Source organism: Balaenoptera physalus, assembly GCF_965194825.1.
Source record: "Balaenoptera physalus genome assembly, chromosome: 2".
In the NCBI taxonomy this organism is placed as follows: domain Eukaryota; kingdom Metazoa; phylum Chordata; class Mammalia; order Artiodactyla; family Balaenopteridae; genus Balaenoptera; species Balaenoptera physalus.
The window spans coordinates 122,165,534-122,188,104 of record NC_138883.1 but is presented as its reverse complement, the minus strand read 5'-3'; the positions used below and the strand labels follow the sequence as shown (position 1 = coordinate 122,188,104).

Genomic DNA, 22,571 nt, shown 5'->3' with positions numbered 1-22,571 from the left:
AAGTCCTGAGGTTTCTAGCCAGTCTGCCTTCTTCTCTCCACCTTTCAGTCTTCCCATGTTGTTTTATATGTAATGTCCAGGGGTTTTAGTTGTAGTTAGTAGAAAGGGTAGCGGAGAGGATGTCTACTCTGTCTTCCTGCAAGCAGAAGTCTCGAGATGTGTTGATGAAATTTAACATGACTCTACCAAAATAGCTACAGCGGTTTTGATGTATAAAATTAAATGTAGCCAGACAAAGACAAATATCACGACATCATTTATATGTAGAATCTAAAAAAAATAATAATACAAATGAACTTATTTACAAAACAGAAATAGAGACACAGAAAACAAATTTATGGTTACCAAAGAGGAAAGGGGGGATAAATTAGGAGTCTGGGATTAACAGATACACACTACTGTATATAAAATAGATAAACAACAGGGACCTACTGTATAGCACAGGGAAATATATGCAATATCTTGTAATAACCTATAATGGAAAAGGATCTGAAAAAGAATATGTATATATATATATATATATATATATATATATATATATATATATATATACACACACACGTATGTATAACTGAACCACCTTGCTGTACACCTGGAACATTGTACATCAACTATACATCAATTTAAAAAATTAAATATAAACCATACTCTCAAAGGTATGTATGCATCAACAAAGAAGGATGGTATTTTTTTAGAAAAATAACTTTTGGGAGGGGAAACTGTGTTCAAGGAAATTACACAAAGAAAAATTTTACATTTTGTGTAAAATGTGTTACCAGATTCAAGGAGAGAAGGCTTTAGTCTTGAGTTTCTTGCTAGTTGATGGGAGAATTTGGCCGTTTTTTATCTTAGAGAGGAAAAAAATCTATATATTTTTTTGAGAATAAGTAGCCATAACCCTCCACCTTACCAATGAAGTTCTCTAGAATCCTCTAGAAAATCATCCGCCGATGTTTAAGCTTACTTAGCAAACATCCCTGCCTGTCCTGGGATTCTAAACGTGAGCTTCTGTTCCAGGTCGCCTGAACTGGTGGTCCACCGTGTGCACGAGCTGTAAACGGCTTCTTCCTTTGGCCACGACAGGGGACGGGAACTGCCTTTTACACGCTGCCTCACTGGGTAAGCCCCACAGTGTAGACAGAGGGTGGCAGTGCCCAGGCCTGCTCTGTGCGTCATTAAAGGACAATCATATACTAAGTAGAGCCACATGCATCACTGTCATCTGGAAGAGTCCCCAAGGGATGGAGCCAACAATCCCTGCCCTTCTTGTCAAGCAGCTGGCAGGCTTGGTGGGGACATAGAGCACACACGAGAAAAGACCTGTCCTGATAGAAGGAGGCCTGAGCAGAGCTGCAGGGATGGGCATTAGACATCATTATCTAGAGCATTCAAAGAGGACTTCCTGGAGGAGGTGAGATTTTACTGAGACTTGAAGAACTTGAAAGACTATGAAAAAGGACCTTCCAGGCAGGGAGACCACATAGATAAAGCAGAAAGGCAGAAATTAACATGGTGTTTGGGGTCTGGGCTAAGCCCTGTTGGGCTCGAGCAGGAAGTCTGGGGAGCAGTGCATGAGGTTGGGTAGGTCTGGGGCCACCACACTGACTGCAGCTGATGCACTCAGACTGACAAAAAGACAGACATAGGTACTGCTTGGGTAAATAACATGGCACAGTCAGAATACACCACAGAGAGGTCAGCAACCTCCTCCAACAGAGATGTGAGCTTCCTGGTTACAAAAAGCGACACCAGCAAATGCACAAGTGTGGGTGGCAATATTTGGATGATGGAAGGTCACAGTAGACTTTCTGGAAGCTCACTTAACCCCTCTGGACCCAGGCTTACAACACAGGCAGAACTGGATTTGTGCCGGAGACCCCAGTATCAGTGCCAGTGGCGCCTTATCAGTCCTGCAGTAAGAAGGCCCTCTCCAGGGATGGGCCCCTCCAACAAGAGTATGGTCCTTGTTGGTCAAACTCGCCTCCCCAGGTAAACATGACCTTAACCCGATGCTGTGTCCCAGAGCAAGGACACCCCAGTCCTCGCTTCAGACCTGTAGTGAGGCCTGTTCTGTAAGAGGTGGGCTGAGATGAGCCTGAAAAGTCTTAGAGGGAAATGAGGGGACCTGGAAAGGGCCCCGAGATGCCCAGAGGAGGATGGAGCCCAAGAGCAAAGGGAACATCCCACATTCCATGGGCTTGACAAGGGGTGATGGGGAAGACAAGGGTACCCACCCACCTCCTCCCTTTCAAAACTAATGCATTTCTGTCTGTTGACGCCACATTCATCATAGTAAAATAGCAATCAGCAATCCCACTGCCCAGCGATGGCTGCTTTTAACATTTTGGTATATTGTCTTCCACACTTTTGTCTATTCTTCCAGTGAAATTAGGATCTCACAGTGTTCACAGTTTGGAATCCAACATTTTTCCCTTAAAATTGTATTGAGAATTTTCCATGCTGTTCTTCAAAAACATATTTTTGCTAGTTGTGTCCTATTCCATCGTAATGTATTCACTATCTCCCTCTTATGGAACTTATTTCACCTTGTTCTGTATAAAACCTGGAGAAGGAAAATGAAAGAAGAGATCTCTCTGTGTCAACCAGCAGCCTCTTTGCAAAGTTTCAGGCATGGAAATGCCTTTGTCCTTCTGAAACTGCAGCATGCAGAGGCACTGTCCCCGGCATGGCCATGGGTGGATAAGGCCACAAACCAGATGGCCACACGCCACTGTGGTCCTGTCTGATGGCATGTGTTTCCCCGTGAGCACAGCAGGCCCTCCAGGTCTGCCTGGGAAGAGAAAGCCTTCTGCAGGTGGCCCTCACTCCAGCTGCAAGAGAGGCTGGGCCAAGACTGAGCCTGGGACTCGTGGCCTGTTGGTTCTTTTCTCCCAGTACTTTGTTCCCCTTTTGTACTCAAATTGCTGAACCCCACAGGAGCAGGACTGCCGGAAGTGGCCATGCCACACTCACCAGCAGTGCTTACTGGACCTGCTGACCAGCCCTGGCATTGACTTAGGGTGTGGGGCACACATAGAAATGACGGTAATCCTGGGGTCAGGCTTGTGGGCAAACATGTATGGGACAAGGAGACCCTCTTTGCAAGAGAGACCCAAACAAGGAGCCATGGCCTGTAGACTGGACCCAGGACTTGCCCTGCCTGGGAGGAGGCTGCAGGCAGGTCTGAGGGATGAGAAAGCTCGGCTCAGCCTGTTCATAAAAGGAGTGTTGATAGCCACCTCCCTCTGTCTGTGCTGCAGAAAAAGACCAAAGCCTCCCTGGACAGAAAGCCCACAGCAGCCCAAGGTTATCCGCGTGTCTTTGCACTAAAGGATGTACAGCCAGTTTGGCCTTTTGATCATCAGTCAGTGTGGGTCACTGCTCTCTGAAAGCTCTCCAGGGGGTCCCAGCTCACTTCAAGTCCACCTTTCCAGTCTCCACCTCTTCCCCTCCATCCCAGCTCCAGCCACCTTTCCCTCCCTCGTATGCCACGTGGGCCTCCTCGGGGCCAGCCGTGGCCTTTTCCTGTGACTCAGCCCCGTCTTTCACCACTCAAGTCTTTGCTCCGATGTCTCCACTCACGCCGTGACCAAACCACCCACCACTCTGTCCTCTTGGCCTGCTACATCCCCCTGACAGTTCTGCTACCCGCAACATAGGGTGTTACATGCTAATTCGATGCCTGCCTCTCCTCCCCTCAGCGTGGGCTCCGTGAGGTTTTAGGAATTTAGTCTGTCCTCATTGCTGCTGTGGATATTCCCAGCACTTAGAATGGTGCCTCACCCCTACTGTGAAATAAGTATGGAATTAAGTGGAATTAATGGTATTCAATTAAACAAATGAATGAATGAATGAATTCCCCCACTCTCTCCCTGTAGCCAGAGCTGCATCTCTCTTCCACGATGCTTCTTCCATTGGTTGGGTTTCTTGGCCACTTCTGAGCTGCGCCAAAGGCGTACTCAGAGATGCTGGTTTGTCTTTATTGACCCCTGGGCACCCAGCACAGGCCGGGGGGGGCAGTTCCTTCAGAAGCAGGTGCTCTCCGCGGGCCCCAGATATGTGCTGAGATGCCTCAGGGCTACAGACGTCAGATGCGGCAGACCCCCGACGAAGCCGGAGTCTGACTGCCATCCTGGCTCTGGGCCCTGTGTGAGGACACATCACCGATTGTCCCCACAGGCTCTCCCCCACTCGAACACAAGGCCCAGACCACAAACATTATATCCCTCAGAGCAAACCTGAGAGGTTGAGGGCAGCCTGCCAAGGGCCCCTGAGACAGGCAGCGCTTAGCGAAACTGTTGTTGCTCTAAGGAGGGTCTGTGCTCCTTCACTGCTGCCTGCATCCACGGGAAACGTCACAAGGGAGCACAGAGGGCAGCTGCTTGCTAATCGTGAGGCCTGAACAGCTGGGTACTGAGTTAATCTGCTCACACAGCTGCGGGGGCCCAGGCTGGAAGGTGGTGGTGCTCTCAGCGCCTGCTGGCCTGCCCCCCTCCTCCTCACGTCCCTCCTCTCTCCTCTGCTCCTCACGGGCCTCCCGGCTGCAGGAATGTGGGGGTTTCACGACCGGGACCTGGTTTTGCGGAAAGCTCTCTACACCATGATGAGGACGGGGGCCGAGAGGGAGGCCCTGAAGCGAAGATGGAGGTGGCAGCAGACGCAGCAGAACAAGGAGGTAGGTACCTGTCGGCGTGGCAGAGCCGGGACCACGCCGCGCGTGACCAAAGCCAGGGCAGGGTCCGGATCTGGGCCCCGAGGCCAAGTCTGTCTTGTGAGATCAGCAGCAATGGCTCCATCCCCGACTCAGACCCGCTAAAGAGGAGCACATTGCAACAGTCAGGCCTTGCCCACAGCGACCAGACGTCCATTTCCTCCCCCCGTCCTGGTGTAATTATGAAAACCAATCGCCTTCACTGGCAAGGCTGTCCCGACCTGAATGGTGAATTAGATGGTCACCCGTCAGGTCACTGCTGGTGCAGCCACAGATTGGCCCTGGCACGGCCCATGGCCCCAGCCCCAGTGTGTGTGCTCAGTCCAAAGGGAATGCTCATCCCTGAACCTCGGTGAGCACTGGCCCTTTGCTGGCCTGGAAGCCCTTGAAGATGGGTCTGCCCCAGTCCCTGCACACGTGTCAGTGGTCGGCGCCCCGCCCGGTGCACGTACCAGTTACATTGGTCGTTCTCACCCCTGGGAATGACCCCTATTGCTGGGTGGACTCCCAACGGCATGGAGGTTGGAGATTGGGGGTTCTGAACAAATTCTGTCAGAGCAAATGGGGATGGTCCTCGGCCACTAACAGGTGCCCCAGGCCCAGGGGCTGATGAAACCGGCAGGTCAGCCTCTTGGCCAGGCTCACCTGGGTGGAGGGTAAGGAGCGGCCGCCACCTCCTGAGCTCGCCCCCCTTTGTGCCAGTCAGGGCTGGTGTACACGGAGGAGGAGTGGGAGCGGGAGTGGACAGAGCTGCTGAAGCTGGCCTCCAGTGAGCCGCGCACACACTTCAGCAAGAACGGCGGCTCGGGCGGGGGGTAAGTGCTGCCCCGGCCGTGCCCCCACCCCCAGCGGCACGGGAAGTTGGGGAGGTTGAGGGACCCCCAAGCTGGGAGCGACATGAGGAGGACTCCCGCCTTCAGACCTTAGATTCTACCAAGGATGCAGGGCAGGTGGTGGGGGACAGCAGGACCCTGCCAGATGTTTGGGGGAAAGTGTGCACAGTCCCCATGTGCATCTCATGAGCTCACATGTGCCCCCCGACACCACAGCAGGGAGGGACTCACCACCCAGCCAGTCTGGGAAGGGCCCACACTGCCCACGCACTCACCAGGCTCTGAAGCCTCAGGCTGCTGATTTGGGTTTTTTCATCTGAACATCTAATTTCTGGCTTTAAGAAGTCACAGTGAAACAGAAGATGGTTAGGCGAGCCCAGTGTCTCCCAGATGGGCTCCAGGGACATCCTGCATGTTCCTGGCACCCAGGCTCTACTGCTCTGCACACGTGGGCAGTGGCTGTTCTTCCTGCAGACACGGCTGGACCGTCCCCATGTGGGAATGAAGATGCAGCCAACAGGGCAGCTACAGCCCCTTTGGCCCCAGCTTTTTGAAACCGAGGGCCAGGTTGTCACCCCACAGAAAGAGTCTCAGCCAAACACAAGAGAGGATGCTTGTTGACAGCGGGGAGACCCAAGAAAGGATCAGAGGCTCTAGACAGCCCCTGCCGGCAGTGCATCCCAGGCCCCACCCTGCCCCCATGCATCTCTGCATCTGGGTCCTCAGCCCCTGCAGCAGGACCTAGCACTTTCCAGGCCGGCACCAGACAGAGGCCCTTCAAAGACAAGGCTTAGAGATGATAAAGAAGCCCGTAAACACTATTCCTACAGGGTTGTTTTGTCACTTTGTTTTTTTGTGTTTTTTTATGTGGACCACTTTTAAAGTCAGTATTGAATTTGTTACAACATTGCTTCTGTTTTACATTTTGGTTTTTTGGCCCCGAAGCATGTGGGATCTTAATTCCCCAACCAGGAATTGAACCCACACCCCCTGCATTGGAAGGCAAAGTCTCAATCACTGGACAGCCAGGGAAGTTCCTGTCTCTTTGTTTTAATCGGGAGACTTGTCAACACCAAAAGTCTGTCTTGTTTAGGACATTTTGGGACAAATATCCTAAAGACTCAATCCATTCCTGAAAAGCCTGCTCTCTACTTTTGCACACTGCTGAGTCTTGCCTAGGATGCGTCTAAAGGGTTCCGCGCCATCCTTTTCCCCACTGTCCCTCCAGTCCCTGCTGCTCTGTAGATGCTGGTACATTGGATCCTGCCTGGTGACTCTTCCAGGGTGGGGAAGATGTGGGGAATGACAGCAGTAATGATAAGAATAACAGGTCACAGTCGCCACATACTGTGTCCCCCCCGAGTCCTCCCATCCAGCAGGCACTTGACTGACAGTCACATGGCTGGTTTAGGCCATCTGACTCCTAAGGCCATGGCCTGGGCACTGCTGCTGCTCTCTGGGACCCCAGAGGACTCAGAGCAGGAGAGTGGGGGCAGGCAGCATCCGACATCTGTTTGTCCCTGTCGCCCCTCACAGGGACTCGGGTTTGCCAAGGTCGAGGCAGGACCACCACATAGAGGCCCCTAGGTGATGGGCAGCGGCTGTGTTCCCTACTGTCCCCTCCTCTTTCTCCCACTCCTTAAGCCCTAAAGATATGGGGTCAGGGGAGAAGATGCTGGACCAGCTGACCACTCGCCCAGCTCTCGGGCATTGCTGAGACCTGCCAACCCGATGGTAGCTGCCCTGTGCCTCCAAATGTCCCCCTCCTCGCAGGACCCCTTCACCATTAGTTTGGTTTCAGTTGTAAAGATGGAAGTGTTTTTGGCCACACCACGCAACTCTGACCAGGGATTGAACCCGGGTCACGGCAATGAAAGCCTGGAATCCTAACCACTAGGCCACCAGGGAACTCCCGCCCTGGTTTTTTTAAGTTCTCTCCATGCAACTTGGACCAGCAGGTTTGGAGAGCAGGTAAACATCATGCTGGCCACTAGTGTCCTCTTCCATGAGAGGTGCTGGGTGGGCAACCCCGGGTGCAGACAGGATTCTGGCACCTGCCAGGGCCTCGGGAGCATCCCCTTGCCTGTCGCTCTGCACAGATCATGGCACAGAAATGCTCTGCAGGTGGTGTCCCAGCCCCATGTCTGGTTTCTCCTGGATTTTAAATGGTCCCAGGGGCTCCAATCCTCCCCCACCCCATGCCCTCCCAAGCCAGGGCACAGGGTTTTTTTGTTTTGTTTGTTTGTTTGTTTTTAACATCTTTATTGGAGTATAATTGCTTTACAATGGTGTGTTAGTTTCTGCTTTATAACAAAGTGAATCAGTTATACAGATACATATATCCCCATATCTCTTCCCTCTTGCGTCTCCCTCCCACCCTCCCTATCCCACCCCTCTAGGTGGTCACAAAGCAACGAGCTGATCTCCCTGTGCTATGCGGCTGTTTCCCACTAGCTATCTATTTTACGTTTGGTAGTGTATACATGTCCATGCCACTCTCTCACTTTGTCCCAGCTTACCCTTCCCCCTCCCCGTATCCTCAAGTCCATTCTCTAGTAGGTCTGCGTCTTTATTCCTGTCTTGCCCCTAGGTTCTTCATGACCATTTTCTTTTTTTTTTAGATTCCATATATATGTGCTAGCATACGGTATTTATTTTTCTCTTTCTGACTTACTTCACTCTGTATGACAGACTCTAGGCCCATCCACCTCACTACAAATAACTCAATTTTGTTTCTTTTTATGGCTGAGTAATATTCCATTGTATATATGTGGAGGGCACAGGGTTTTCTGGCCCAATAACTGCAGCCTGCAGGGCTGTGTGTGGGCTCCAGATGGTCACCTGGACCCACAGCAGCAGGTAGATCCCAGACGCAGGTGGGGAGCTTCTAGATCCAAGGCTGTTTTGGTTCTGACGCGTTACCATGGTAACATTTGAGCTCTGTGAGAGAGACCTCACAGAGGCTTTTAGTCACTCTCACGGGACCTCCCCACATCTTCCTCCTCCCTGGAGAGCTCTTATGCGGTCACACCACAGAGAACAGGACTGTTTCCTCCTTCCAGGAGGTGTACCCCTGCTGGGGGGTCCACCTCCTCTTGGGGTGCAAAAGTCCAAAAGAGAGACTTTTCTTGAGCAAGTTGTCAGCATCTCTGCATTTTGCCTCTGTCTTCTCTTGGGGAGGGGAAGAGGGTCCCCTCCTCATGTTGAGCTGAGGGATGGAGAGCATCCCTGGGGCTCCAGGGTTGCGGAGACTGAGCGTGAATCCTGGGAGGAGGCCTGGGCCACACTGTCTTCAGGACTCTGCCTGTGAGGGAGAAGCCCAGAGGTCAGGCCTGAAGGGCGGGCGCAGCCATTGGCTTGGGGCACCACCACCTCTGTCCAGGGAATGGAGGGCAGAGACCCTCAGCTGAGGGGAGGTCTGAAGACCTGCAAAAGCACGTCCTTGGAAATGGATTCAGCATTAGGACCTCCCCCAAGCCCAGCGGGCACCCAAAGGAGGAGAGCCAAGATGGCCTTGGCTGCCCTCTGGCCTCTCCTGTCTGGCCTGCACTGGCCCCTCAGGGGTCACAGGTGCTGCCAGAGAACGGGGAAGAGGTGAAGTGAGAAACAGAGAAGAACCGGCTAGGCCTGCCGTGGGCTCGGCTCAGGGCTGATGTGATAGCCCCCTGAACAGAACTAGGAAAAGTGACCAGAAAGGCCACACAGATTCCCCAGAGTTTATCCTGAGGAAAGGAGAGAGCTGGGCAAATGAGTGCATTTGCAGGTACAATGGCAAGAAAAACTACAGTGGCTTTCCTCGTGTTCCCCCCACGCCCTGGGAACCTGGCCCCCGTGGTGAGTGACAAGTACAAGCACTGCTCCTGCCCAGCCAGCCCCTGGCCGCCTGGCCCTGGGACAGATGGAGACAGACGCCACACTGCGGCTCCCAGCATGGACACTGGCCCAGTATCATTTTTTTTCCAGAAAGCAACCAGGTTAAGTATCTGAAGAGGCCGGAAGGGACCAAGGGCCAGACCCAGGGATGCGCTTGGCCTGCTTCCTGCCTTCCTCTTGCATGACTCGCAGTGGCCGGTCCCCAGGCTCACTGGCCAAGCCCCAGCAGGAGAACCTGGAGGCAGGGAGGCCTGTCCACGACTTGCCCACGGAGAAGGGTGGAGACCAGGCTGGGGTCCGGGCAGGACGGGCCATCAGCCAGAGAGCCACCGTGAACAGGCTGCTTAGGACTGATGACCACAGAGCAGGACGCCCTCCAAGACCTCAGGAAGGCAAGGCCAGTGTGAGCTCCCTGCTGAGTTCAGATGTGTGAGAAAGATGGGATGGCACCTGCACCCGCAGACGCGGCAAACATGGTGAGAGCCGAGGCAGGCGGAGGCGGGGGCTTCCACGCAGGCGCACTCAGAACTACAGGACCCGTTCTCTCTGCTGCTCCTACTTGCAAATCAAAACGTGCCCGTTTCTCTGTGGCTAAAATGAGAAATCAGATGTTCTGTGCTGCCGCTCCTCCAGAGACCCTCTGAGGCACGACGTGTGAAGTGTGACCTCCTCCACACTGCTGCTGGGGTTTACAGCCCCTCCACCAAAGGTGAACTAGGCTCGCCCGTCACCAGGGCTGCTAGTGGGGCCATGGGGAAGAGGGCTGCTCCCCAGAAGGAAAAGGAAGACACGGGGGAGAGAAGAAAATAAGTCCACCCTAAGTCATGCAGGTCTGCAGGGAAAGCAGTGCTGAGGTGAAGTTGCCCGTACCCGGCTGGCACGTGCAGCACTGGCCCCCACGCCGGACACTGGGGGAAGAGGGTGAGTGTGCAACGGGAGGAATCCATTACTTGTTCCAAAACTGGTAAAATCTCTGAAAGCAGTTAGTTAGTGGTGGCCTCTGGGTGCTTCATCTGGTTTCAAGGCAACTGAGAACTAGGAAGTGGGGATGCCTGGTGGACCCCGACCAGAGGCCCAGACTCAGATGGCCTGGGTTAGAGTCCCAGGCTGGGCGTGTGATCTCAGGCCCGTCTCCCAAGCTCTCTGAGCGTCCATGTTGTTCAGATGTAAAATGCACTTGGTAATAACGTCCCTGCCAGGCTGTATCGGTTTTTGACGGTTGCGGAGTAAACCACACCAGAACTGGGTGGCTTAAAGCAGACCCACTGGATTTGCTCGTATTCTGGGGGTCGGCAGTCTGGTCTGGAATTGCCTGGAGCCGCTCCTGGGGCTGCAGCATCTGGCAGTTGGTGTGGGTGGGGCTGCATAGTCCAGGATGGCCTGGTTCACAACTCTGGCTCTCGCTGGGCCTCTGTCCAGAGGGGCCTTCATCCTTGAGAAGACTCAGGCTCCTTACAATATGGATCAGAGCAGGAGAAGGAGGCAGCCCCCACTGTGGAGGTGCAGCTCAACTCTCTGCTTGCATCGTGTTTACTAATGTCCCACTTGCCAAAGCAAGTCCCATGGCTGAGCCAGCCTCTGGGCAGAGAAAGAGACTCCATCCTTAATAAGAGGAGGGGCAAAGTCACATTGCAAATAGACAAGTACACAGCAGTAAGAAGGCTCTGTGGCCATGAAAGCAATCAGCCACATTCTCTGATGCTATTGGGATGGGGCAGTGAAATCATGGGTTTGAAAGTGTTTGGAAAGAAGTTTTTACAACTGTAAAAATAATGTTTATTAAGACATTGTCACACTCAGCCTGTGAGTTGGCCTGCCTGCTGCCTATATGGTATGTTGTAAAGGCCCATCCCAAATACTTGAAATGTGTCCCTTCTTCCTGACTTTCCACTGGTTCATCTCACTGTCCGTAGTGTAGTGGTTATCACATTCGCCTCACACTCGCTCATCTGTGTCTGATATTCCACCCTTAGCAATTCATTCCTTTGAGTCTTGAAAACGTTGGAGCTTTTAGGGGCTTTCAGGAGTCTCTGACTGTAGAGCAGATCCTTCCCGTGAGCTTATATGTCAGGGTTACTGCACTGTATACTCTGCAGCCTGACCTCCGGAGCCTGGACCTCTGGGAATGGAACACAAAAACAACTTATAGGATTGCACTGGACACAGTGAGGATTGGAGAGAGGAAGGCATGGACCTCTGCTGGGCACCTACCTGCCTTACATACTACCTAAGTGTCACCACCTTACACCCTTTATCCCCACTTTATAAATTAGGCATCATCCTCCTTTGTACATTGGAAAACTAATGCTCAGAGAGATTAATTGACTTACCTCCAGCTTGTAACTGGTGGGGCTAGAATGCAGACCCAGAGCTGAGTCCAGAACCCTGCAGTCTCCCAGCGCATACACTGTGACAAGCTTTATAGCTTCTCAAGAAAGAGTGCACTGCAGATAGACTTTTTTGAGTCCTTGCATATCTGAATCTGCCTTTATTCTGTCTCACCCTTGGTGGATAGTTTGTCTGGGTATAAAATTCTAACTTTAAATTCATGGAATGAATGATGTCATCAAAGGAAATAAATCAGACAGAAAGCTATCAGCTTCCTGGCACTCAGTCCAGGTTGGCTAATTTGAAATAAAACAATTATATGAAATCCAAAGACTAAATATATTCAACTTCTTACTTTGTCTTTATAGGCTCTGAAAAAGATTTTTTCATTAACTCAACATGTATTAATTGTCTGCTATGTGCTGTGCATTTGCACACACACTATCTCATTCTGCCATCACAGTAACCCTGTGAGATAAGGATTGTAACTCTCATTTAAAGTATGAGGAAACTTGGATTCAGGATAAAAATGATTTGTCCAGGGTAATCTACTGAGTGGAAAAGCCATAGTTCAAATTCAGGTATTCTGCCTCCCAGGTTCCCTGGTCCCTGCTTTTCCTCCTACCCCTTGGCTCAGAAGCCTCTGTCTCTGTTTATAGAGAATTGGGTTCTTGCTCTTTTCTGTGAGTGATAGAATAAGGCCTCTTTGTTTTCTAGTCCAATTCCAGGATGTGTTTCAAGGGAGTACCATTTCAGATCCCAGCCTTCATTAACAACAGACTAAACCTTTACCATCAGTTGTCTTTCTCTGTGAATGTACAGAAAGGCATTTTCCAACTCAGCCTCCCTGAGTCTCCCTTTCCTCCTTGCCAAATATTGAAAACCTTTGTAAGCATTAGTTCCATGATGAATTAATGAGAGGAATTATTTTAAATTACCAAGCAATATCCAAAAACCACTATACTCCTGGGAGACATGGAGTAAACCAGGACCCTCTCAGTTTGAAGAATACAATGTAAACCCCATTCGGGAAATGAAAATTAAAACCACTACATACCTGTAAGAAGGTCGAAAAGAAAATATACTGGCAATACCAGGTGGTGGTGAGAATGCAAAGCTAATTTTACATCACATTGTTGGTGATGTAAAAATGACACAGCCACTCTGGAATACAGTTTGACAGATTCTTGTAAATTTAAAAATACATTTGCCATATGACCCAGCAGTCCTACTCCTAAGTATTTACCCTAGAGCTGTGGTTCTCAACCAGGGATGATTTTGCCCCCATGGGACATTTGGCAAGGTCTAGAGATATTTTGGTTGTCACAACTGGAGGGTGGGCTGGATACTGCTAGAATCTAATGAGCAGAAGCGGGGATGCTGCTAAACCTTCTAAAATGCACAGAACAGCCCCCAAAACAAAGAATTATCTGGTCCAAAATTTCAATAGTGCCAAGATTGAGAAAATCTGCCCCAAAGAAATGAAAATGTATATTCACACAAAGTTCTATGTAAAATGTTTATAGCAGTTCTACTCATAATTGCCAAAAACTGGAAATAACTCAAATGTCCATCGATAAACAAATTGGAGTACATCAATATTATGGAATACTATTCATGAATTAAAAACAAACTATTGATACATGCAACAACTTGCATGAAAGGATAAAGTCTCAAAAAGTTATATATTGTATGTATGATGTCATTTATATGACATTATCCAAAAGGCAAAACTATGGAGATGGAGAACAGATCAGGGTTTCATTTACTTACACATGAATGTCCGACTTTCCAATATCATTTCTTGAAAAGACTATTCTTTCATCACTGAATTGCTTTTACCTTTTTCAAAAACCAATAGGCTGGGGCTTCCCTGTTGGTGCAGTGGTTGGGAGTCTGCCTGCCAATGCAGGGGACGCGGGTTCAAGCCCTGGTCTGGGAGGATCCCACATGCCGCGGAGCGGCTGGGCCCGTGAGCCACAATTACTGAGCCTGCGCGTCTGGAGCCTGTGCTCCGCAATGGGAGAGGCCGCGATGGTGAGAGGCCCACGCACGGCGATGAAGAGAGGCCCCCACTTGCCGCAGCTGGAGAAAGCCCTCGCACAGAAACAAAGACCCAACACAGCCATAAATAAAAAATAAATAAATAAATAAAAATTTAAAAAAAAAAAAACAATAGGCAATATTTATATGGGTTTTGAGGGGAGTTTCTCTATTATGCTCCATTGAAATATGTGTCAATGCTTTTGACAATATCACCCTCTTGAATACTGTCACTTTATAATAAGTCTTAAAATTGGGTAGCATCATTCCTCCAACTTTATTCTCTTTTTTCAATATTTCTGGTCTTTTTTTTTTCTTGCTTTCCCATACAAATTTATAGAATCACCTTATCTATATCTGAAAGCTATCCTGCTAGGATTTTTATTGGTATTGCATTAAATCTATACATGAATTTGGGGAGGATTGAAATCTTTAAAATGTTGAATCTACTTACACATCTTTTTCCATGTATTAGGGAGACACTATATGTCTCTTCATTTATTTAGATCTTCTTTGATTTGTTTCATTAGCATTTTATAATTTTCAGCACACAAGTTCCATACATGTTTTATTAGATTTATACCTGAATATTTCATTTGGAGCTATTGTAAATGGGTGTGTGTGTGTGTGTACATACACATGTGTATGTGTTTTCATTTGGGTCTGCAATTATTCATTGCTAGTTATAGAAATGTGATTTGATGTTTGTTTTGACTTTGTATTCTGTGATGTTACGAAACTCATTTATCAACTCTAAGAGGTTTTTTGTAGATTCCTTGGGATTTTCCACATAGACATTCATATCATCTATGAGTAGGGATAGTTTTATTTCTTCCTTTCCAATCTCTGTGCCTTTTATTTCTTTTTCTTGACTTATTGCACTAACTAGGATTTCTAGTATGATGTTGAGTGGACATGGTGAGAGAGGACACCCTTCCCTGGTTACCAGTCTTAGTCAGAAATCTTTCATCAATATGATGTTTGTTTTAGGTTTTTAGTAGGTATCTTTTATCAGGTTGAGGAAGTTTCTTTCTATTCCTTTTGTCAAGAGTTTCTGTCATTAATGAAAGTTGAATTTTATCAAATACATTTCTACATCAATTAATATGATCATGTGGATTTTTTTTTGTCTTTAGACCATTAATGTGGTGGGTTACATTGAATGATATTTGAATATTGAACCAGGAATTCCATTGCAGGGAATCTTTGCATTCCAGGGATTAATTCCACTTTCTCTTGGTGTACTGAACTTTTTTATTTTGTTCATTCAATTTGGCAATATTATGTTGAGGATTTTTGCATCTGTGGCCATGGAGGTTATTGGAATGTAGTTTTCTTTTTATATACTACTGTCTTTGTCTAGTTTTGGTATCAGAGTAATGCTAGTCTCATAAAACAAGTTGGGAACTATTACCTCCTCTTCTATTTTCTAGAAGAGATTGTACAGAACTGGTAATATTTATTCTTTAAATGTTTGGTAGACTTCACTGAACCTATGAAATCATCTGCAATCAAACATTTCCTTTTCAGAAGTTTATTAACTATAAATTCAATTTCTTTAATAGTTACAGAAAACAGAAATATGTAGGTTTGGGTCGCTTGTTATTTTTGAGAAATTGTTCCATTTCATCTAAGTTGTTGAATTTATGTTCATAATATTGTTTGTAATTTTCCCTTTTCTAACTTATAAATATCTTGGGGAGACTTTAGTGATATTCCCTTTCTTTTCAGACTAGCAATTAGTGTCTTTCTCTTTTTTTTTTTTTTTGGTCAGCCTTGCTAAAGTTCTATCAATTTTATTAAAGTTCTTTTAAAAGAACCAGTTTTGGCTCAGTTGATTATCCCTATTGATTTTTAGATTTTAATTTCATTGGTTTCTGCTCTTACCTTTAGAGTTTCCCTCCTTCTGCTTGCTTTGGGTTTATTTTGCACTAATTTTTCTACTTTGTTCAGGTGAAAGCTTAGATTATTCATTTGAGATCTTTCTTTTTTGTAATATATGCATTTTGGGGCTATAAATTTCCCTCTAACAACTGCTTAGCTGCATACAACAAATTTTGATACGTTGCATTTTTTTTTTTTTAATTTTATTTATTTAGTTATTTTATTTATTTTTGGCTGTGTTGGGTCTTCGTTTCTGTGCGAGGGCTTTCTCCAGTTGCGGTGAGCGGGGGCCAGTCTTAATCGCGGTGTGCAGGCCTCTCACTATCGCGGCCTCTCTTGTTGCGGAGCACAGGCTCCAGACGTGCAGGCTCAGTAGTTGTGGCTCACGGGCCCAGTTGCTCCGCGGCATGTGGGATCCTCCCAGACCAGGGCCCGAACCCATGTCCCCTACATTGGCAGGCAGACTCCCAACCACTGCGCCACCAGGGAAGCCCCTGATACGTTGCATTTTTATTTTCATTCTGCTTATTTTCTAATTTCCCTTGAGACTTTCTCTTTTACCACTGAATTATTTAAAAGTGTATTGTGTAATATGTTTTTGTTGTCTTTCTTTACTAATTCTAGTTTAATTTCACTATGGTCTGAGAACATAATTGGTATGATTTAAATTATTTAAAATATGTTCAGTTTTGTTAAGGAGTAAGCATATTGTCTATCTTTGTGAATATTCCATGTGCATTTTAAAAAGATATGTATTCTGTACTTGTTAGATGGAGCATTCTGTTGATGTCAGTTAGATCCAATCGACTGATGGTTTTGTTCAAATTTTCTATACCCTTGCTGATTTTCTGTCTAATTGTTCTTTCAGTTACCAAGAGAGAAGTTTGGAGCCCTACAATTATACTTGTGGCTGTTTCTGTTTCTCCTTTCAGTTTTGTCAGTTTTTTCTTCTAAGTATTTTGAAGTCTTACTGTTAAATCCACATTCATTTAGGACTATTCTATCTTCTTACTGAATTTTATCCTTTTATCATTATGTAGTATTTCTCTTTATCTGGGGCAGTTTTCTTTGCTCTGAAGTCTACTTTGCCTGATATTGATAAAGTTTCTCTAGTTTTCTCTTGATTAAAATTTTCATGATCTGTAATTTTCCATCCTTTTACCTTTAACCTACCTATATCATTATATTTGAAGTGAGTTTCTTCAACACAGCAAATAGTTTTTATTGATTCTAACAATTTCTATCTTTTAACTGCTGCATTTAAACAATCTGTATTTAATGTAATGATTGACATGCTTGAATTTAGGTTTTTCATTTTATTATTTGTTCTCTTTTTCCCTTTGTGTTTTTCTTGTTCCTATGTTCCCCTTTCCTTGTTTCAGTTATTTGAATTTTTTAAGATTCTATTTTAATTTAACTTGTGTGATTTTAACATCTCTTCATATAATTTTTAAGTGGTGGCTCTAGTAATTACAATATACAAACTTTAAGCAATCCCTTCTGGAATTCAAGTGAAATTCAAAATCTTTGCCACAATATGCATCCCTTATCTTCTCCTTTATGTTATAATTTTCTTATGTATTGCATCTACATACTTTAAATACCCCACCAGCCAATATAATAATTTTAATGTGAGTCTTCAAATATATATTAAAGAACTCAAGAGGAAAAGGATAATCTGTTACTATGTATGCAGATCATGACTGTTTCTGTTGTGCTTCCTTCATTTCTGATATTCCAACATTTCTTCTGGTATCATTTTCTTTCAATCTGAACATTTTCCTTTAATTTTTTTAGGGAGATTTGGTGGTTATGAATCCCCTTTTCTTAATCTGAGAATATGTTTATTTCACCTTTATACCTGAAGGATGTTTTTACTGGATATAGAATTCTAGTTTAACATCCTTTAAAAATCTTGTTTCCCCTTCTTCTGGCTTCCAGTGGTTCCTGATGAGAAATCTACAGTCATTTGAATTATTGTTCCCCTGTTGAGAGTGTCACTTTTATCTGGCTGCTTTCAACATTTTTCCTCTGTCCTTAGGTTTCAGCAATTTGATTTTGTTGTGTCTGGCCATGGGTTTCTTTAGGTTTATCCTCTTTAGTTCTCTGAGCTTCTTAAATCTATAGGTTTGTAAATCTTTGCACAGCTTAGGAAGCTTTCAGTCATTATTTATTTAAATTTTTTTTTTCTTTTTAGGGGCACTGTACTCTTTCTCCTTCTGGGACCCTGATGACATGAGTATTACATCTTTGGCATTGTCTGACAAGTCACTGAAATCCTCATTTTGTCAATCTTTTCTCTCCCTCTTCTTCAGATTGGGTCATCTGTTGATCCGTCTTCAGATTTACTGACCCTTTTTCTTTCTCATCTCCAATCTGCTATTGAGTCCATTCAGTGAATTTTCTCTTCCAATTGTCGTATATTTAGGTTCTAAAATTTCCATCACTTATTGGAGCATTTTCATAATGACTTCTTTAAAATCTTTGTCAGATAATTCCGATATCTACCAACTCAGAGTTGGTGTCTTTTGATTGTTCTCTTCCTTGGGCATTGAGATTTTTGTGGTTCTTCATATGTAGAGTACATTTGGATTGCATCCTGGACATTTTGGATCTTATGAGACTCTGAGTCTTGTTTATAATCTATGAAAAATGTTGACTTTTTAATTTTATCAGGTAGGTTCATACTGTAAATTTCAACCTGCCTTCTCTGGGCTGTGGTTTTCAAAGCCTTTGCTGTCCTATTTGGCTAAGCTTCACATTATGCAGTCTGTGACCTGGGCGGGGGTCTCTTCAGCAAGTCGTCAGAGCCTTTGGTGTACTGATTAGGACAGATCCACCCATGCACAGCTCAGAGTTGGGGAGAGGGGAGTCCAGGAGTTCATAAACAACCTCATAGGATTGTTTTCTGAAGCCCTCTTTTTATAATCTTCCAGGTACTTTTTTTTTTTTTTTTTTTTTTTCTTATGGCTGTGTTGGGTCTTCATTTCTGTGCGAGGGCTTTCTCCAGTTGCGGCAAGCGGGGGCCACTCTTCATCGCAGTGTGGGGGCCTCTCACTATCACGGCCTCTCTTGTGGAGCACAGGCTCCAGATGCGCAGGCTCAGTAATTGTGGCTCACGGGCCCAGTTGCTCCACGGCATGTGGGATCTTCCCAGACCAGGGCTCAAACCCGTGTCCCCTGCATTGGCAGGCAGATTCTCAACCACTGTGCCACCAGGGAAGCCTCCCAGGTACTTTTTTGTTCCCTGGGGCTCCCTTTTCTGTCCTCCAGCCAGAATGCACCACTGTGCACATAGCCCTGTCCTGCACCCTGCTCATGCAGAGCTTGTGTATGTTTTATATTGTCTCCCCTTCAGACTGCAGTATCCTGTTGGTGCAGCCAACCCAATGCTTCTTTTTGATTCTTTTCCAAACCCTAGCTCAGTGCTGGCCACTTGGGGCTGTGTGTACCTACAGAGCCAGATCCAGGAGCAGCAGGCACGGAGCTAAGCACTTGTGCCTCCACACACCCTCAGGGGAGGCATTCCTGCCTGGAGCCCATGACGCCAGTGCCCAGACCTGAGCCATTAGCAGGCGGGGAGCAAAGGCCAGCCCTCGTGGGATGAGTGCTCACACCATTTTCCCACACAGCCTTTGACTGGGAGCTGGTGCAGGGAGGGCTGGCCTTCTTAGAGGATAAGGATTCCCTAGAGATGGGGAAGAATAGCATCATCAGGCAGGAATTAGAGCCGTGTTGTCTACTGAGCACATGTGTTATGTTATGTTCTGCGTCAAGCAGGACTGCAAAGCTGTCCTTATCATCACCAATGACAGAAACCTGAGTTTCAGAAAATTAAGTCAGTTCCCAGCATCCCACAGCCCAGAAGAGACAGAGCCAGGATCTGAACTTGGAACTGACCATAACCATAAACCCATGCTCTTATCAAATGCAAAACAGGCATGAAAAGCAAGAATCAAGAACTTATCCTGAGATTTGTGATGAAAATAATCAATTTTGTTCTTTAACCTTTTATAAAAGAAAAGCTTACTTGCTCACCATTGGATGAGACAGGTTATGGAGGCTGAGAGGCTGTTTGAACAAAGAGTAAAAGAGGCTGAGAGAAGAGGGCCATTTCAAGGACTCTTGGGCAGCCCCCACAGAGTGACTGACACCCCAGGCCCCTATTTCTCTTGTGTGCTGCTCATGTTGTAACTGACTTTCCATAATTTCATTGCTGTGTCTACATAATTTCATAATATGTTTGCTGCCTTTCTTTTTTATTGGACTTTTTCAGAAATAACTAGAATCCTAAATGGTTACCTGATGTACAGTCTCAGAGATATGAACTTAAGTCAGTCTTTTAAGGAAAGGTGAGTGGCATGCCACTGCTGGGAGATGCCCACCCCGCAGGGTCAGGGCTTGGCCCCTTGTGGAAAAGGAGGCTTTCTTACAAATATTCCTCAAGGTGCTGTGACTTTTACCAGTGAACCAAGCAGGAAGAATGTTTGTTCACCTAACGAGTTCTCACATTTGCAAATGTGTAATCCAGGTCAAATTTTTAAAGACATTGCTAATTGAAAATATGATTGAAGCCAGCTCTTCATCTGTCGGGAGCCTTCCCTGACCTTCCTGTTTAAAGCAGCCCCTTTTTACCACTGTGCTTATTAACACCTGATAGTTATTTGTTTGATCATATGTTAATTGTCTCTACCGCTTAGACCTGCATACGTGTGCACACATGAACACACACACACACACACACACACACACACACACACACCCCTAGCAACAGTGCTATACCCAGAGCAGATACTCAATAAACATTTGTCACACAAATGACCCCAGCTTATTCATTTTAGGCAGTGAAATGAGTCCTCACCCCCAGGCTACCCTGGCCACTGTTGAGAAGCTCCTGTCAGAGCCTGAGACCCTCTTGGTCCCCTCAAAGTGCCAGGGGTGCCACCATCCTTCCGTCCTGGATCCCCAGGCCATAGCGTTTAGCAAGGCCCCGGCAGCCTACACTGTGCCTTAGGAAATCTTTTTGCAAAGCTGCCCGTCTGGGCAGACACAGTTCCTGACTGGATACAAAGGCCCACAGCAGGGCACCGGCTGGCCTCAGCCCCTGTGAGCCCCTCAGGCCGACTCTCCAGCCCCACTCTGCACCTATGTGCCAGCCCATCAAAGATGTCGTCATGGCTCCAAACCCTGCCTGGGAGAAGGGTCGGGTCCCACCACTGGCAGAAATGCTGCCAGTGACACATGTGTCGACTGAAAAAAATGCACAACCTTAAAGTTGAGAATTATGTTTTGTTTGGCAGACAAAACTGAGGACTTAGGTCCGGGAGGCAGCCTCTCAGATTACTCTAAGGGACTGTTCTGAAGAGGTAAGGGAGGAACCATATGGGAGTTGTTGCAACAAGACCAAATAGTCAGAACATCAAAAGATTACTGTTAACTAAAGAAAACCAGACATCTCAAGTTAAGGAATTTAGTGCTTTTCTATGTATGGGAAGATGCAAGAGTCTGGACTCACTGAAATCATTTCTTTGATATGCACCTCAGCTCTCTGGGGCCAGTATCCTGGGCTTTCTCATCCTCAGTCTCCTCAGGGTGCACCATTGGGGGTGGCTGCAGTGACTGATGGTTTGATGGTGGGCGTCCTCTTCCATCCTGAGTTCCCTCAGGGCTCACCATCCAGTCAGCTGTAATGTGATAGCTTGAAGGCTGCAGCATCCTCTGTTTATGGATACAGCAGGCAACATTTTTTCATTGACACGCACAGTGAGTGCCGTGCAGCTGTGCGAGGGGAGGAGACCCACATACTATGACGGAGGCCTCTCTGGGATGTACTGTTAAGAGGAAAATCAAGGGTCAGAATAGCCCTTGTAGTGCCCTGCCTTTCACCTAGATGTAGGGGGAGGGTATGTGTATAGAATCTAAATATGCACGTACATTCATATTCCTATATATGTGCGTGTATGCACACACACACAAACACATATATGCTTATGTTTTTTAAATTTTTATTGAAATATAGTTGATTTACAATGTTGTGTTAGTTTCAGGTGTACAGCAAAGTGATTCAGTTGTACGTATATATATGTTCTCTTTCAGATTCTTTTCCATTATAGGTTATTACAAGATATTGAGTATAGTTCCCTGTGCTATACAGTAGGTCCTTATTGTTTACTGATTTTATATATAGTAGTGTAGATATACTAATTCCAAACTCCTAATTTATCCCTCCCCCTTTCCCCCTTTGGTAACCATAAGTTTGTTTTCTATGTCTATGGGTCTGTTTCTGTTTTGTAAATAAGTTCATTTGTATCATTTTTTTAGATTCCACACATAAGTGATATCATATGATATTTATCTTTCTCTGACTTACTTCACTTAGTATGATAATCTCTAGGTCCATCCATGTATGCTTATACGTTTGGATGGGAGGGTACACCAGAAACTGATAACTATGTCACCACAGATAATCACCATGGATAATGACTATACAATTTATCATGCAAATTGGTACATTTGGAGGAGGGAGAGCGGCCACTGGCCATTGGCGACCCATAAAGCAGGACTTTCCTAAGCAAAACAGGAGGTGTGGTCACCTCACCTTGGGGAGGGGGACAGGGGAAGTGTCCTGGGGGGCCTGCACCCAAGCTGCGCCTCTGTGTGGCCGGGTGACTGCCCTTGGGCAAGACCCCACCGGCTGCCCAGACCGGCTTCCTTGTCTATGACATTGGCTCTTGCTGGGGTGGCCTCTAAGGCTGTGGCTGCCGTTTGAGCCAGGACACCCCCAAATCCGCACTGTGCCTTTTCATTCCTGCCACCGACTTCCATGCCATCTGGACCTCACTCCCCGACTCTTGCTTCTTGGTCCCACCAGGAGGGGGGCCTGGCCCAGCCTCTGTCCA

General features: G+C 46.7%; 1 protein-coding gene across 4 annotated transcripts in view; it reads left to right on the top strand.

Moving 5' to 3' along the window:
* The window catches only part of LOC309655505 (OTU domain-containing protein 7A), a 381,768-nt gene that overhangs the window by 325,625 nt on the left and 33,572 nt on the right, over positions 1–22,571 (top strand). For 3 of the 4 annotated variants that reach the window (XM_082450780.1, XM_082450781.1, XM_082450778.1), the window contains 3 exons: positions 1,018–1,119; positions 4,548–4,675; positions 5,414–5,526. In XM_082450780.1, coding sequence (XP_082306906.1) covers positions 1,018–1,119; positions 4,548–4,675; positions 5,414–5,526 — 343 coding nt within the window. The remainder of the gene's footprint in view (positions 1–1,017; positions 1,120–4,547; positions 4,676–5,413; positions 5,527–22,571) is intronic. The other variant, XM_082450779.1, reaches the window with a different exon arrangement.